Below are 14,888 nucleotides of genomic sequence, written 5' to 3' on the forward strand. Positions count from 1 at the left end.
TACAACATTTTTCGATACCAGTCATCTGGTTGCAAGGAAGATAAATCTAACAAATTAATATCGAACGTTCTAGAGAGTGCATCAGCGACTACTACACCTGCAGCTTTACGATGAATAATCTTATAATCATATTGTGCCAATTTTAAAATCCACCTAGCCAAACGAGGAGATGGGTTCTTCATATTCTGTAACCACACCAAACTACTATGGTCAGTTATGACCGTGAAAGAACGACCCTCAAGAAAATATCTGAAATGTTCAATACCAGTAATTATAGCTAGCAACTCTTTTTCAGTTGTAGTATAATTTTTCTGGGCTTTATTTAATTTCTTGCTTGTATAAGCTATAGGGTGTTCTTCTCCATCTACCATTTGATAGAGTACACCTCCAGATGCAGTGTTAGAACAATCTGTCATCAGATAAAAAGGCTTAGTAAAATCTGGGGCTACCATAACAGGAGAATTTGTGAGAGCCTCCTTGATTTTAATGAAAGCTTCATTAGCCTCAGGAGTCCACACAATATTTTGTCCCTTTTTCCGATTTTGAAGTAAATCTGTGATAGGAGACAACAAGGTCGAATAAGACTTAACAAACTTCTTATAATAACCAACCATTCCTAACAATCGACGGACCTGAGTGGTATTTTTAGGCACAGGAAAATCCCGAATCGCTGACATCTTATCAGGATCAGTACGAAGACCCTGAGAATCTACAACATATCCTAAAAACTTAATAGAGTCACGACAAAAGCTGCTTTTATCCAAATTAATAGTCAAATTTGCGTCTTTTAAACGCTGAAACAACTGCTGCAATACAGAGATATGAGTTTCGAAATCAGGAGTAATGACAAGAATGTCATCAAGATAGTATTGACAAAATGGGTCTAAAGCAGGACCTATTACCAAATCCATTAATCGACACATAGTCTGAGGAGCAGACACAAGACCAAAAGGCATTGTAGTGAACTGATACAATCCTTTGCCATTTACTGCAAAGGCAGTAAGCTTTTTACTCTCCTCGCTGAGAGGAATCTGTAAAAACGCCTTCTTTAAGTCGATAGATGAAATAAATTTTGCATTCTGTAATTTACTTAGGATGATATCTATACGAGGTATAGGATAAGCATCTCTGTTTATAGTTATACCGTTAAGTTTACGTCCGTCAAAACAGACACGAAAAGTCCCATCTTTCTTTTTTGTCAGCCACAGAGGGCTACAAAAAGAAGAAGTACTGGGCTCAATAATACCTAACTTAAGCATTTCATCTACCTCCTTTACTAAACTTTCATGCCAGGCTTGAGGCTAGGGATATTGATATTGCCTGAAGGGCTTAGACGAACCAACATCAATGTGATGTTCGATGAGATGAGTTCGACCTAACTGATTTTTCGATGAGATAGAAGAGAATGATGTGATGACACTATTTAACTGCTCTAATTCCTGAGCATTAAGTCGACTCATATCTTTAACAGCATTGACACAAGAGATATTGAAAGAAGACACAGATAAGGAAAATTCAGTAAAATTTAATTCACTATTAAAAGTTTTCAGAAAATCCATACCTAGGATGACTGAATTCTTAACTGAAGGAATAACAAAGAATGTAATCATTCTTTTACAAAAACTAACAGAAATCTCAGTAGTGAATTGACCTAAAATTGGTTAAATTTGACCATCAGCTGTAGTCACTTGCAAACTTTGATCTATTCCTATATTTACATTTGAATTCTGGAGAAATTCCAGACCTAGAGAACCTAAAATAGAGATATTGGACCCTGTGTCCAGTAAAGCTAAACAAGAATGTCCTAAGATAGATATCTCAAGATATGGACGATTATCCTTGTTTTTTCGAACTAACAATGAGTTTATATCTAAATCAACAAACGACGACAAGAGATTACTTGAAGAAACTACAGAAGAATCACGGTGTTCATGCTCAATTAACGTTGTCCTCTCTTCGGTTGGTATTTGCCGTTCTGTGGTCTTTTGTCTTTCGGTAGAGCGTGAGATGTTTGGCTTGTGGAAGCTTGGGCATCCAGACTCGAGAAACTGGTTCCTTGGTTTTGAGGAGTTTGGACAGTGTTTGTATTCCCTGTATTTTGACGAGGAGTAGGAGCCAGGGCCAACCCACCCCTTCTGTCGTTTCCCGAACAGGATTCACACTCAAATTTACGGACACCTTGACGTCCACAACCATAACAGAACCGAATTCTAGGCTCAGAACATTCGTAATACCCATGTCCTGACTGACAACAATTCCAACAGGTAAGCTTCGAATTAAAAGAAGAGACATTACCAGACCGAGAATAGTTAGGCCTACCAGAATAGGATGAGTCATTATTTCTGAAATTTCTACTATTACTAGACCGTGAATAATTGGGTCTATCAGAATAAGATGAGTCATTATTTCTGAAATTCTGATGAATAGGGACTCTAGACACGTTGTCAGAAGACCATGACAAAACTTCCTCTAACTTCTTACACTTTTCCGTTAAGTCAGCAATTGAAGAAATATCTGTAAGTGCCAGACTAGAATGATACGATGGCAACAAATTTTTTCTAATGATCCTTATGATATGTGACTCAGACAAAGGAGTCTCCAACCGTTTACACAAACTAACAATCTCATTTACAAATATAGTTACCTTCTCCTGCGGAGCTTGTTTTCGAGACTTAATTTCATCAAGAAGATTGTCCTCATAGTTATATGGAAGAAAATCTGACCTAAGTTTGGCAACTAACTCTTGCCATGAAGCAAAACTACCTCGGTTATTGAGATACCAAGTGAAGGCTGAATCCTTAAATAAATCGGCAGCAGAAGAGTAACACTCTTCCTCGCTGTTACCACGCGCTATACGCAGACATTCTACCTTCTCTAAGAAACTAACAACATTTTCATTATCTTGACCTGAAAAATGGACACCCCATTTATGAATAGGAGCAGACTTAACGAAGGGAAATGGATTTACTGAAACACTAGCATTATGAGGAGTTGACTGTGCCTGTGGAATCACTTTACAATCAAGTTCACCTTCCAGAATCAGAACCCTGAAATTAAGAGACCTCTTCACTTCCTCCTCTTCCTCTGTTGTAGCTTCTAACAGATGGACTCTAGCTGCAACATGACCTAAGCGAGAAGTATAGCGAGCATAGGCAGTATCACTAGGAGAACCCACAAAAGAACCAATTTTGACCACCAGATCTGCAAGAGTAACCTCTATTTCCGCAATCTCGTCCTTAAAATTAAGATGGGAAGCAGACAGAACAGCATAACTCCGATTTGCTGCAGCTTGCTTTAATGCACCACGCAACACTACCCTTTTCCTTTCCACTGTTGTCAAAGATGGATCGTTTAAGTGCAGGACTCTCAACTCGTACTCTAATTCTGGACCTAACAGATGCTCTACCTTGAAAGCAGACATTTTATACAACTTGGAAATATACCAGAAAATATATGAGGAAAACTATGATAAAATAGGTAAAGTCTAACTTACTCTATGTTTCCAGGTTATTATTATAATTGAATTATTTTACCAGTAATGTTTGCTTGTTTATCCAGTCGTGAACTCAGATGCAAGGTACGGCTACAATCCCTGAGAAACCTAGAAATTTCAAAAAAATGTTACTTCCAGACAGTGGTGAATTACTTTGGTGTTACTCCGGACTTTTATAGTGTTAAGATAGTTAAATTTAAAATATTTAAATAATTTTCCTTTTTAATATATACTTATGTTATTTATTATTAATCCAATATGGATATTTAGTTAATCAAAAAAAGCAATTTATTCAGTCTACCCACAATATAGCAAAACAAGGGTACTACGGGTATATTTAATAGATAATGTAGATAAACTAAATATTGAAATACAAAACCAATGTTGCAGTTAAGAAACCAAGAGTTAAAGAAAACAGCTGAAAATTAAAATACAACACCAAAGGTACACAACCAGAAATTAAAGTGGGAGAAAAAAAAACCAAAGATATAAAGCCAAAAGTACGTGTAAAAAAAAAGAGGCCCCACGTTTGGGTCTAGCCAATTGAAACAACTCAAGTTGCAAACGCAAAAGCGCCAATTGAAACCTAACCAAATTGCAAACGCAAAAGCGACAATTGAAACCTAAATAAAATTTAGGGGTGGTATATGGAGAAGGAGATGATCAATTAGAGAAGAACTAGCAAAGAAGTTATAATAAAAAGAATGGCTTAGCTCAAAAGAACACAGAGACACAAAACCTCAAGCACGAATTCGGGCTAGCCTCACTACACTAGAATTTGGCTTTGAGATAAGGGGAAAAGAGATCTTTTAACCAAAAGAATACAATATAATAATGCACCGGAAAATCTGGAACTATACAAGGGGTAAGATAAGAGAATATACGGAGATGCCTAGGAAAATACTAAAATGGGCGCCAGCTAATTTCTGAAGGAAATTAACAAAAAAATAAATGAAGTTATGAACAACAAGGAATAAAGTACTATTGATTTAATACCCTGTAATAATGTTTAAAACCGAAAAGACACTATTGACCTTATTGACCTTGATTATAACTGTAAGCAGGAACTGAAATAAAAGCAAAACTATTTGTAACAAATATATTTATAATATTAACAACTAACAAAACTCACCTATATATATATAGAGAAAATCTAATTACAGTAGTGGGGCTACGGTATGCGAGGACCAAAAAGCCACGACAAAATTAAATATCCCCACTACTGGGCCAAACGTAAAGGTGTATTAGTAAATCTATAATCTAAGTCCATGGGAGAAGCGAGATCTTAACACTAAGGTTAGTTACAAAAGTTAAATCCTAGATAGGTAAGGTAGGGAATATAAATACTAAAAAAAAACCGTGACGGTTATACAAAAGAAACTACCTTACCTAACAAATATACAACTAATATGTGTCGAAGCAGCTAAAACACCAGATCTATGTGTAAGTGTTATGCTTACACACAGATGCTGGGAGATATCTAAAGTGATCAAGTGTGATGAGTATGGCCAACAGACTCGGAAAGATATATATATAATTTTTAAAAACCCTGATACATAAATTTCTTCCCTTCCCTTTTAAAAACCGCTATACAAAAATCATGAACCCCTTCCCTAACAATGAATCTAATTTAATTAATTAATAGCTATTTACCTAACTTTTATAGATGTTACAAAAACTGTAATAAGTACTAACCTTGGTATATGCATATACAAAGTTGTAAATTACAAGAAAAACCTTAACCCTGAGAAACTAGTTGTTACTGTCTGTCACAACACTACAGCGGTCCTGGATAAGTCCCCTTAAGACTCTGACGATCCTTGAGGCTCAAAAAAAAAAAACGAATGAAGAGGAACGCTGTGGTTCTGGAGACAATCGGTTCCTGGTTTCCAATGGGTTGAATTAGGTGTTTGGTTAAACTAATTCTAGTATTAAACGTTATCCTAATCGGGTGAAATCTACAAAAAATAACATTTAGAGAAACATCAAGGCACCCAAAGATGACTGTCAACACATACTCTTACATCGAATTACCACAACAAACAAACATTTTATTTTATCAGCTGACTGTCATCCTGTCTATTTATTGCGTCTGCGCATTTAAAGAATATCTAGTAAATCAGGCATGAAACTTTTTATCCCGAGTAGGTATACAAAAAAAACAGAAAAACTAATTAGGTGTCCGATAAATTAACGATCTAGGCTCAAGGCCACATGATACATATGAGAAAACTCGGATTTTACACTTTTAATATTTCAAAAGACAATGAAAATATCAATAAAATGATAGGCCTATAAAACTAAATGATTTAATTGCTCACCTGGGTTTTAAATAATTATTTCAGTAGATTTGGAAGCCGGGTCTTAAATATTCATTTCTATAGATTTGGAAGTCGGTTTTTCAATCAAGATTCTTAATCATCTGTTCTAATTTCTCCCTTGATGTTCGGGGAAAATATTAAATCCAATCCCAGATTTTCTACCCGATTTAAAGACAAAAAAAAAAATGCCGGTTAAGGCTTGGAGAGATACACCTCTCTGCTTGAGTTGTTGGCCAAAACTGACTTTAGCGAGCGCTGTACCTGTAGTTTGCGCATCGTCGTACCGTCTATTGCCCATGAACGTTTCATAAACGGGATTCTGAGGGGTTTTAGGATTTCAATAATAAATTATATTAATTAATTATATGTTAGCAGTTGTGACTGCTACAATATTTCGATGACAACATCTGTTCATATTTTCTACCTCAACACGGGGTGCTTCGTAATGAAAGCCTTAGTACACGTTTAATGTTGTTTTCAATGGTTCTGCTAATACAACAACTGGGAAATCTCTTAATTCTATTCAGTACGCAGGACCAGCTATTCAAAATGATATTTTTGCAATATTGTTAAGGTTTCGTTTTTATAAATATGTAGTTATTTCAGACATCGAAAAGATGTATCCGTGTATTGATGTCCATCCAGACGATAGACATTTACAAAAAATATTTTGGAGAGAAGACGTACATCATCCTATTTCAATTATGACCTTAAATACCGTGACATACGGTACCACGAGTGCTCCATACCTCGCAATGAGATGTTTAAGACAAATTTCTTATGATTGTCAAGATAATTTTCCATTAGAATCCAAATTAATTCATGAGGATTTTTATGTCGATGATTTGATTACAGGTTTTGATGATTGTGACCTTGCGAAACAAACCTGCAGAAACATTTCTAATATACTGCGGTCAAGTGGTTTTAATTTACGAAAATAAGTTTCCAATGATCCTGCCATTATAGAACATTTGAAAAATAATGTCGATGAACTTAGCGTCTTAAACTTGAGAAATTCAAATCCTGTAAAGACACTAGGAATACAATGGCTTCCTTAACTCGATATTCTATGTTACAATCTTCCAGAACAACAAAAAACAATAAATACAAAAAGACAGATCTTGTCAGAGATTGCAAAGGTTTATGATCCACTAGGACTTATTTGTTGCCGAGAGGGGGCATTTGGGCCTGTAGGACCCATCGCCGGCTCTTCGGGCTTCTTCCTATCCCCGGAATTGGATCGGGTATTGACCATCTTTGGTTTGTCGCTGGTAGAAAGGTTAAATACTACCGCTGTTATAAATAACAGTTCCAGTGACAAATATCTGTTATAGGTAACGGTTCCAAGGAACAGTTACAAAGTAACAGAGCAAAAATGGAAAACAGATAGGTAAAAATGATCTTAGTATTCCTTGACTTACGGAAAGAATAACTTAGTAAACAATTAAATTAAATGGTATAAAACTATAACGCAAAGAAAAAAAATGTTTCTAAGTGTTTCTTGACTTACGGAAGAAACAACTTAGGACAGAAATATAGATAAATGAAATATGTAAATGTGTGAGTAAAATATGGAAATATTTCTAAGTGTTTCTTGACTTACGGAAGGAACGACTTAGAGTGGAAAAATAAAATAATCAAAATATTAAACGAGAAATGCAAAAATGAAACAGATTATAGAAATATGTCTAAGTGTTTCTTGACTTACGGAAGAAACAACTTAGAACAGAAAATAAACAAGAGAATCAGATATAGTAAAATAAATGCACAAATATTTATAAGTGTTTCTTGACTCACGGAAGAAACGACTTATAATAGAAAATAAGATAAATCAAATATAGAAAAGATGTGAAAATATTGCTAAGTGTTTCTTGACTTACGGAAGAAACAACTTGGCATAAAATAGAAAATGAAAGAAACAAATGTATTAAGTATTTTCTTAACTCAAGAAAGAAAATATCTTAGATAAAATATCGGAAATAATAATGCAACAATGATTATGAAAATATTTCTAAGAGTTCTTTGACTTACCGGAAAGAACTACTTAGACAAAGTACAAATAAAAATATAAAATAGGTAAAGCAAGATAAATATTTCTAAGTGTTCTTAACTTACGGAAGAACAACTTAGACACAAAATACAAGAAAAATAAACAATCAGTACATGAACAAATATAGATCAATGTAATATCCTAACCTAAAAAGGTCTGAATATACAATAATGCTAAAATAAAAAGGTATACAGAAAATCAGAAATAAAACAATAACTTAGTTGGAACAATAATAGCACCGACTAGGTCTACAGTAAAAGAGGCAAGCTCGACTGATCGATGAGAGAAAATCCACCTGCTTATGTAAAACAAATCCTTTATTTTACGTAGCGAAAGTGGAATTTCCCTGCATCGAATCAATTAGAAATTTGGATTTGGCCAAACTTGGAATTCCCAAGTATTTTGACCGATATCCAAATTCCTTGATGCGTCCGGCACGGCTGTCAGCCCCCGGCTGACACGCCTCCGGAGGACATATTAGTCCATGTATCATTTTGGTCAAAATATTATTACAAAAGTTATGGAAACACATCACGGGGTGCTTCGTAATGAAAGCCTTAGCACACGTTTAAGGTTGTTTTCAATGGTTCTGCTAATACAACAACTGGGAAATCTCTTAATTCTATTCAGTATGCAGGACCAGCTATTCAAAATGATATTTTTGCAATATTGTTAAGGTTTCGTTTTCATAAATATGTAGTTATTTCAGACATCGAAAAGATGTATCCGTGTATTGATATCCATCCAGACGATAGACATTTACATGTTTAAGACATGTTTAAGACAAATTTCTTATGATTGTCAAGATAATTTTCCATTAGAATCCAAATTAATTCATAAGGATTTTTATGTCGATGCTTTGATTACAGGTTTTGATGATTGTGACCTTGCGAAACAAACCTGCAGAAACATTTCTAATATACTGCGGTCAAGTGGTTTTGATTTACGAAAATAAGTTTCCAATGATCCTGCCATAGAACATTTGAAAAATAATGTCGATGAACTTAGCGTCTTAAACTTGGGAAATTCAAATCCTGTAAAGACACTAGGAATACAATGGCTTCCTAAACTCGATATTCTATGTTACAATCTTCCAGAACAACAAAAAACAATGAATACAAAAAGACAGATCTTGTCAGATATTGCAAAGGTTTATGATCCACTAGGACTTATTAGTCCATGTATCATTTTGGTCAAAATATTATTACAAAAGTTATGGAAACAAAAACTGAATTGGGATGATCTAATTCCCACAGGATTAGTAGAGGACTGGAATCGATTTAAGTCCAAATTACATTTGGTAAATCAATTTCAATTGAACAGATTTATTTTAACCGAATCGCATCAACGATACGAGATACACGGATTTAGCGATGCATCGTTTAATGCTTATAGCGCAGTTGTGTATATCAGGTGCTTCGACAACTCTGGGAAAATTACAGTTCGTTTACTATGTTCTAAAACAAAGGTGTCTCCTATAAAACTACTTACAATTCCACGATTAGAATTATGTGGAGCTGTATTATTGGCAAAGTTAATGAAGTCAGTTATATAAGCAATAAGGGTTTCTATACTTCCAATTTATTGGTGTGATTCACAAATTGTGCTACATTGTTCACACTCAGATCCAAGTAATCTTCAAGTGTTTGTAGGTAATAGAGTTAGTGAAATTCAACGTCTCTCACAAAGTCATTCATGGCATTATGTTGCATCAAAGGATAACCCAGCTGATATTGCTTCAAGAGGCTCTTATCCCCATGAGTTACTTAATCAACGTCTTTGGTGGAATGGTCCTGTATTTTACTGGATTGCTCTTTTATTCCTCCACCATTTAAACAGTCAGATTCTATTATTATTCCAGAAATCAAACAAAAACCAATCTCCTTAATTTCAAGAACAGATCACTTTATTATTTTTAATAAATTTTCTACTTTTCGTAAACTGTTGCGAGTACACAGTTATTGTTTAAGATACTTAAGGAACTTACTTAATTCTAGCAAAAATAGAAAATTACCAGATGCAATATCCAGCAATCATGTCTCTCACAAAAACCAGTACATCCCTTTTTTATCAAGAGATGAATTAGAAAAAGGTCGATTAAGTTTAATTAAATTAGCTCAAAATGAATGTTTTCAGGAAGTAATACAATTAATCAAAGCTAATAAAGAAGTCAAACAAAATCACAAACTATTAGCTTTGTCGCCATTTATTGATGGTAATAATTTGTTACGATTAGGTGGTCGATTAACCCACTCTGGGTTAGATTATAACCACAAACATCGTTTTTTATTAAATGGTAAGCATCAGCTTACTCAGTTGCTTATTGAAGATGAACATTTAAATTTATTTCATGCAGGTCCCCAATTATTTTTGTATGCTATAAGGCAAAAATATTGGCCAACAGGAGGCATGAATGTAGTCAAATCTGTTGTAAGAAATTGCATAACATGTCATAAATTTAAACCAACTCAAATTACTCCATTTATGGCCGATTTACCCAAATCCAGAGTAACTATTTCATTTCCATTTGATCACACTGGTGTTGATTATGCAGGACCTTTTGTCCTTAAAGATCGCAAAGGTCGTGGTTGTAAAACGTATAAAGCATATATCTGTTTGTTCATCTGTTTCAGTACAAAGGCAGTTCGTTTAGAATTAGTCACTGCTCGTACGTCCGAAGCATTTATCGCAACATTTCGAAGATTTGTTGCTCGCAGGGGTAAACCATCTCACATATATTCGGATAATGGGACTAATTTTGTAGGTGTAGTTTTTGTCTACCTCTTATGATACATTTTCAAACTTTTTCACAAATAAAATTATTCAATGGCATTTTATTCCGTCGAATTCTCCGTCATTTGGAGGATTGTGGGAATCTAACATTAAGAGTGTAAAACATCACTTCCTAAGGACAATTAAAAATGTTTTATTAACGTATGAAGAATTTGTAACGATACTGACACAAATTGAGGCTGCGGTAAATTCCCGTCCCCTTTACCCTATGTCCTCAGACCGTAATAACTTTTCACCCTTAACCCCATCTCACTTCTTGATTGGAACATCGCATACTGCTGTTCCTGATCCAGCTTTTAGTAAAACGGTAAAGCTGAACCAGTTAACAAGATTTCAGCTGCTTCAACAATTGCAGCAAAGTTTTTGGAAGCAATGGTCTACTTTCTACCTTTCTAGCCTTCAAAGCAGACATAAAGGCAAACAAAAGGTACCCAATTTAGAATGTGGTACATTGGTCACCATCAGAAATGAGAACATTCCTCCATGTCAATGGATTTTAGGACGAATCAGTGAAGTTCACCCAGGTCCAGACGGCGTAGTACGAGTCGTTACAGTAAGGACGTCGAAGGGAACTTTAAAAAGAGCTGTCACTAAGATCTGTCCGCTACCAGTATTATTGAACCAACCGTTCAAGGCGGGGAATATGGAGAAAACTTAAAGCAACATGGCAACATGGTGTTCCAGCCAACTGCGAGAAGTCAACTACAACAAGTAATGTAAGTAAATGTAAGTAAGTAAAAATGTTAATTTCAGTTGTAATTAAGTTCAATAAAACAGTGTAACTAATTCAAGTCATTTCAACAACAGTTGAAGCGTTAATATGTTAATACCATCATCACCAATAGCTTTACTTTTAATATTATTAATAATATGTAAAATATTAATTTCAGATACTGTTTTAACGGTAAGAGAAGAACTGAGGGAATACTTAAAGTTATTTTCATAAAATATTTGTGTATCAATGTCTGCTTTCATGTTTGGTATAACTTCAATAAAATGTTTATTTATCTCATTTGCATTCCATATGTTTTTAATTTCAAAGTTATTTTTGGTTTTGCAATTATTTACCAAATATTTTAAATTATTCCACATATCTTTAGAAGATTGATCATGTATGTTTTTAAAATATGATTTTTTCTCCCTTATAGTCATGGCTGTTACTAAGTTACGCAATACTTTGTAGTCATTCCATTGATTTATATTTTTAGTTAACTTCCCTATCACATCCCTATAACATCCCTATCTAACATTAATTGCCTGGTGGTATTAGTTAACCATGGAGCATATTTCTTTGAGATTCTAAAAGTCTGATATGGAACATGTATGTCAAGTAAAGTAATGATATTATTAGAAAGAAAATCGACTTTACTATCTATATCTGGCAATTCATATAATATTCTACATGGTATAGATTCCAGATCAGATTTAAATTGACTGTAATTTAAATTTTTGAAATTCCGAGTAGTAATAAATTTATTTGTATTAGATTTGACATCACAACCAAATTTCAAAACAACCAATTCATGATCGCTTATTTCTGGGATATGTTTTACTTCAATAAACAAGATTTTATCCTCAGTAGATGTGATTATATAATCAAGCAGAGTCGATATGAACTGGGTGATTCTAGTTGCTTGCTTTACCATCTGCTTTAGTCCAAGACCATCTAATACATCTGTAATGAACTGTGTGGAATAATTATTAGTATTTAACAGATCAACATTAAAATCGCCCAAACAGAGTAAATGATCTACACTTGGCAGTACTGATGATAAAGTTGTTTCCAAAACTCCAAAGAAAGTTTTATAAAATGCTCCATAAGGATTATATAAAACACCAATAGCTAGTGTTTCATAACGAAGAGAGAGTTTTAACCATATCTGTTTAATCTTACTAAATTGGTACAAACGATTATGTAAATAATTTAAGCAAAATTTGTAGATGATTATAATTCACATGGTGATGTATTAACAGTGTAAAAAAAAATAAATAGATATTACTCTTAAATTCAAAACACGGTATAAACTAAGGATTTTTTTACCAAATAACTCAAGATGTACCTACAGTTAAATTTTAATTGAAGCGTAAAGAAAATAATCTAACAGTAAATAAATTTAATTTGCCTAAGTTCAGATAATTAAAGCAATAATTAAAAAAGAAACAAAAATAAAATGTTCAAAGAAAAATGAAAATAAAGTAAGTACCTATATGCCAAAATCTATCCCCGAGATATACCATTATAACTAATAATAATATTAACTCTAATTGCAAACCAAAATATATGAAAATAAATTTAAATTATAATAAAGCAAGGTCGTTTTTTGATAATATAAGCTTCTTTGACCCATTTTGCGATACATATATTTTACCTTGATATGTCCAACAGTTTTTGGTACCCACAGATGTCCTCACTTTTTTTAATAAGTCCTGAAAATCAGGAGAAAGCATTTCACTAATCACGACACTGCAACCTTTAAGATTTTTCTTCTGATTAAACACTTTTGTTCTCAATCATCTGTTTACAAACACAACGGCTACCGGTCTTGGCCTCTTATCATAATTTCGTTTTTTACCTAGTCGATAGCAATCAACTAAATTGGTTGACACCATAGGTATATTAAGTTTATTGTTGATTATATTTGTAATAACATCAGGTAGGTCTTCTTTCTCTTTCTCATCGACACCATTGATAATAAGGCATTTAAGCCGTTTGTCTTGTTTTAGATATTCAATGCTATTTTGGTTTTGAAAGTTTTTGCACTTTATTTAATTCTTCTTTGACGGAATTAATTAATTCTAACAAATTTTTCTCAAAATTATTTATAAAATCTATTTGGGTACCTGAGATATTACTGGTTACTTGAGATCTTAGATCCTTCATACCTTGTTGTAAAGCTTCTTCAAGTTTCTCAACACGTGCTACAACATTTTTATTGATTGTTTCAGGAGTATTTCTTGTTGATGGCATTTTCTTTAAACTTGTAATAACTATACGTAACACTACATTAATTAGTAGTGAAAAACTATTAAAATGAATGCAATTTACCGTAAATAACTTTTTTTACGGAGGGATTTCTCGGAGCTAGACTTAAAGACACACTTTTACTCGTTCAGCGCCATCTATCCCTATTATGTTCGGTTATATTTATTTTAAACGTAATTACATTTTCAATTGGTGATCAGTGGATCTCTAGCATTTTATGTATATCTTCTTTGTCTAACGTTTGGAGATCGACACTTTTAGTTTCTCCGGTATCGTTTCTATTCAATCTTGACTATTACTAAGCCATTTTCTTCATACAAAACCTCCTTTCTTGAACATTTCTGTTAACTCTGTTTGAGCTTGATAAGCTTCAGCCAACGTTTCTGATCCAGCTAGCACGTCGTCTACGTACATGTTGTGTTTAACAATTTCCGCAGCTAGGGGATATTTTAATTTCTCGTCATTACATAATTCCTGTATCGTTCTTAATTCAAGGTATGGCGCTGCCTTCGTACCGTATGTTACTATTGATAACTGATACTCCCTTATTGGTTCTTTTACAGACTGTTTCCATAATATCTTCTGGTAAACTTGATCTTGTTCAGCTATCTTTATTTGCCTAAACATTTTTTCCAGATCTGCCGTATATACTATTTTGTACGACCTTTAATGTATTAATATATTTGTAAGATCTTGTTGCAAACGAGGTCCAAAGTGCATTATATCATTGAGACTGATTCCTGTTGAACTTTTACTGGAAGTGTCAAACACGGCCCTGCATTTTGTTGTGATACTATCCTCTTTTATTACTGCATGATGAAGAAGGTAATAAATACTCTTGCTTATTTATGGTTTCGGTTTTATTCAATTTCATGTGACCTAAGTACTCATATTCCTTCATAAATTTCCTGTACTCTTTTTCTAGGGTTCTGTCTCTTTGAAATTTCTTCTCTAATTGTAACAGTCTCGCATATGCTTGCTGTTTTGAGTTCCCTAATAGGTTGTAGTAGAATTAAAGGGTATTTTAACTTCAAATCTTCCTTCGTTATCCCTTTTTACGGTTCTTTTATAATATTCTTCTCACTATTTTTCTTCTACTGACAGAGCATTGCTTTGATCTACTTCTTCTTACTCCCAGTATTTTTTTATTTCTTCATCCATCTGGCATCTAGATATCATGCTGAGTAGAGTATATTAGGTATATTCTTTTGCTGTGCTATCCCTGACATAATCCAACCCAATTTTATA

General features: G+C 33.7%; 2 protein-coding genes across 2 annotated transcripts; both read right to left on the reverse strand.

The window, feature by feature from the left end:
• Positions 1-878: 878 nt before the first annotated feature.
• Positions 879-6,188, reverse strand: LOC140443503 (uncharacterized). The gene is made up of 2 exons (XM_072534814.1): positions 5,815-6,188; positions 879-5,451 (listed from the first exon to the last, which is right to left on the reverse strand). The coding sequence occupies exon 2, from the start codon at positions 3,419-3,421 to the stop codon at positions 1,940-1,942; it is 1,482 nt and encodes a 493-aa protein (XP_072390915.1). The 5' UTR covers positions 3,422-5,451; positions 5,815-6,188; the 3' UTR covers positions 879-1,939.
• A 7,764-nt stretch (positions 6,189-13,952) lies between these two features.
• LOC140444436 (uncharacterized) lies at positions 13,953-14,267 on the reverse strand. The gene has a single exon (XM_072536190.1). The coding sequence runs from the start codon at positions 14,265-14,267 to the stop codon at positions 13,953-13,955; it is 315 nt and encodes a 104-aa protein (XP_072392291.1).
• Positions 14,268-14,888: the final 621 nt, after the last annotated feature.

Source organism: Diabrotica undecimpunctata, chromosome 6, assembly GCF_040954645.1.
Source record: "Diabrotica undecimpunctata isolate CICGRU chromosome 6, icDiaUnde3, whole genome shotgun sequence".
Classification (NCBI taxonomy): domain Eukaryota; kingdom Metazoa; phylum Arthropoda; class Insecta; order Coleoptera; family Chrysomelidae; genus Diabrotica; species Diabrotica undecimpunctata.

Bases quoted from the DNA above. Each gene is read 5' to 3' on its own strand.
- LOC140444436 (XM_072536190.1), bottom strand. From the start codon at position 14,267: ATGTTTAGGCAAATAAAGATAGCTGAACAAGATCAAGTTTACCAGAAG.
- LOC140443503 (XM_072534814.1), bottom strand. From the start codon at position 3,421: ATGTCTGCTTTCAAGGTAGAGCATCTGTTAGGTCCAGAATTAGAGTAC.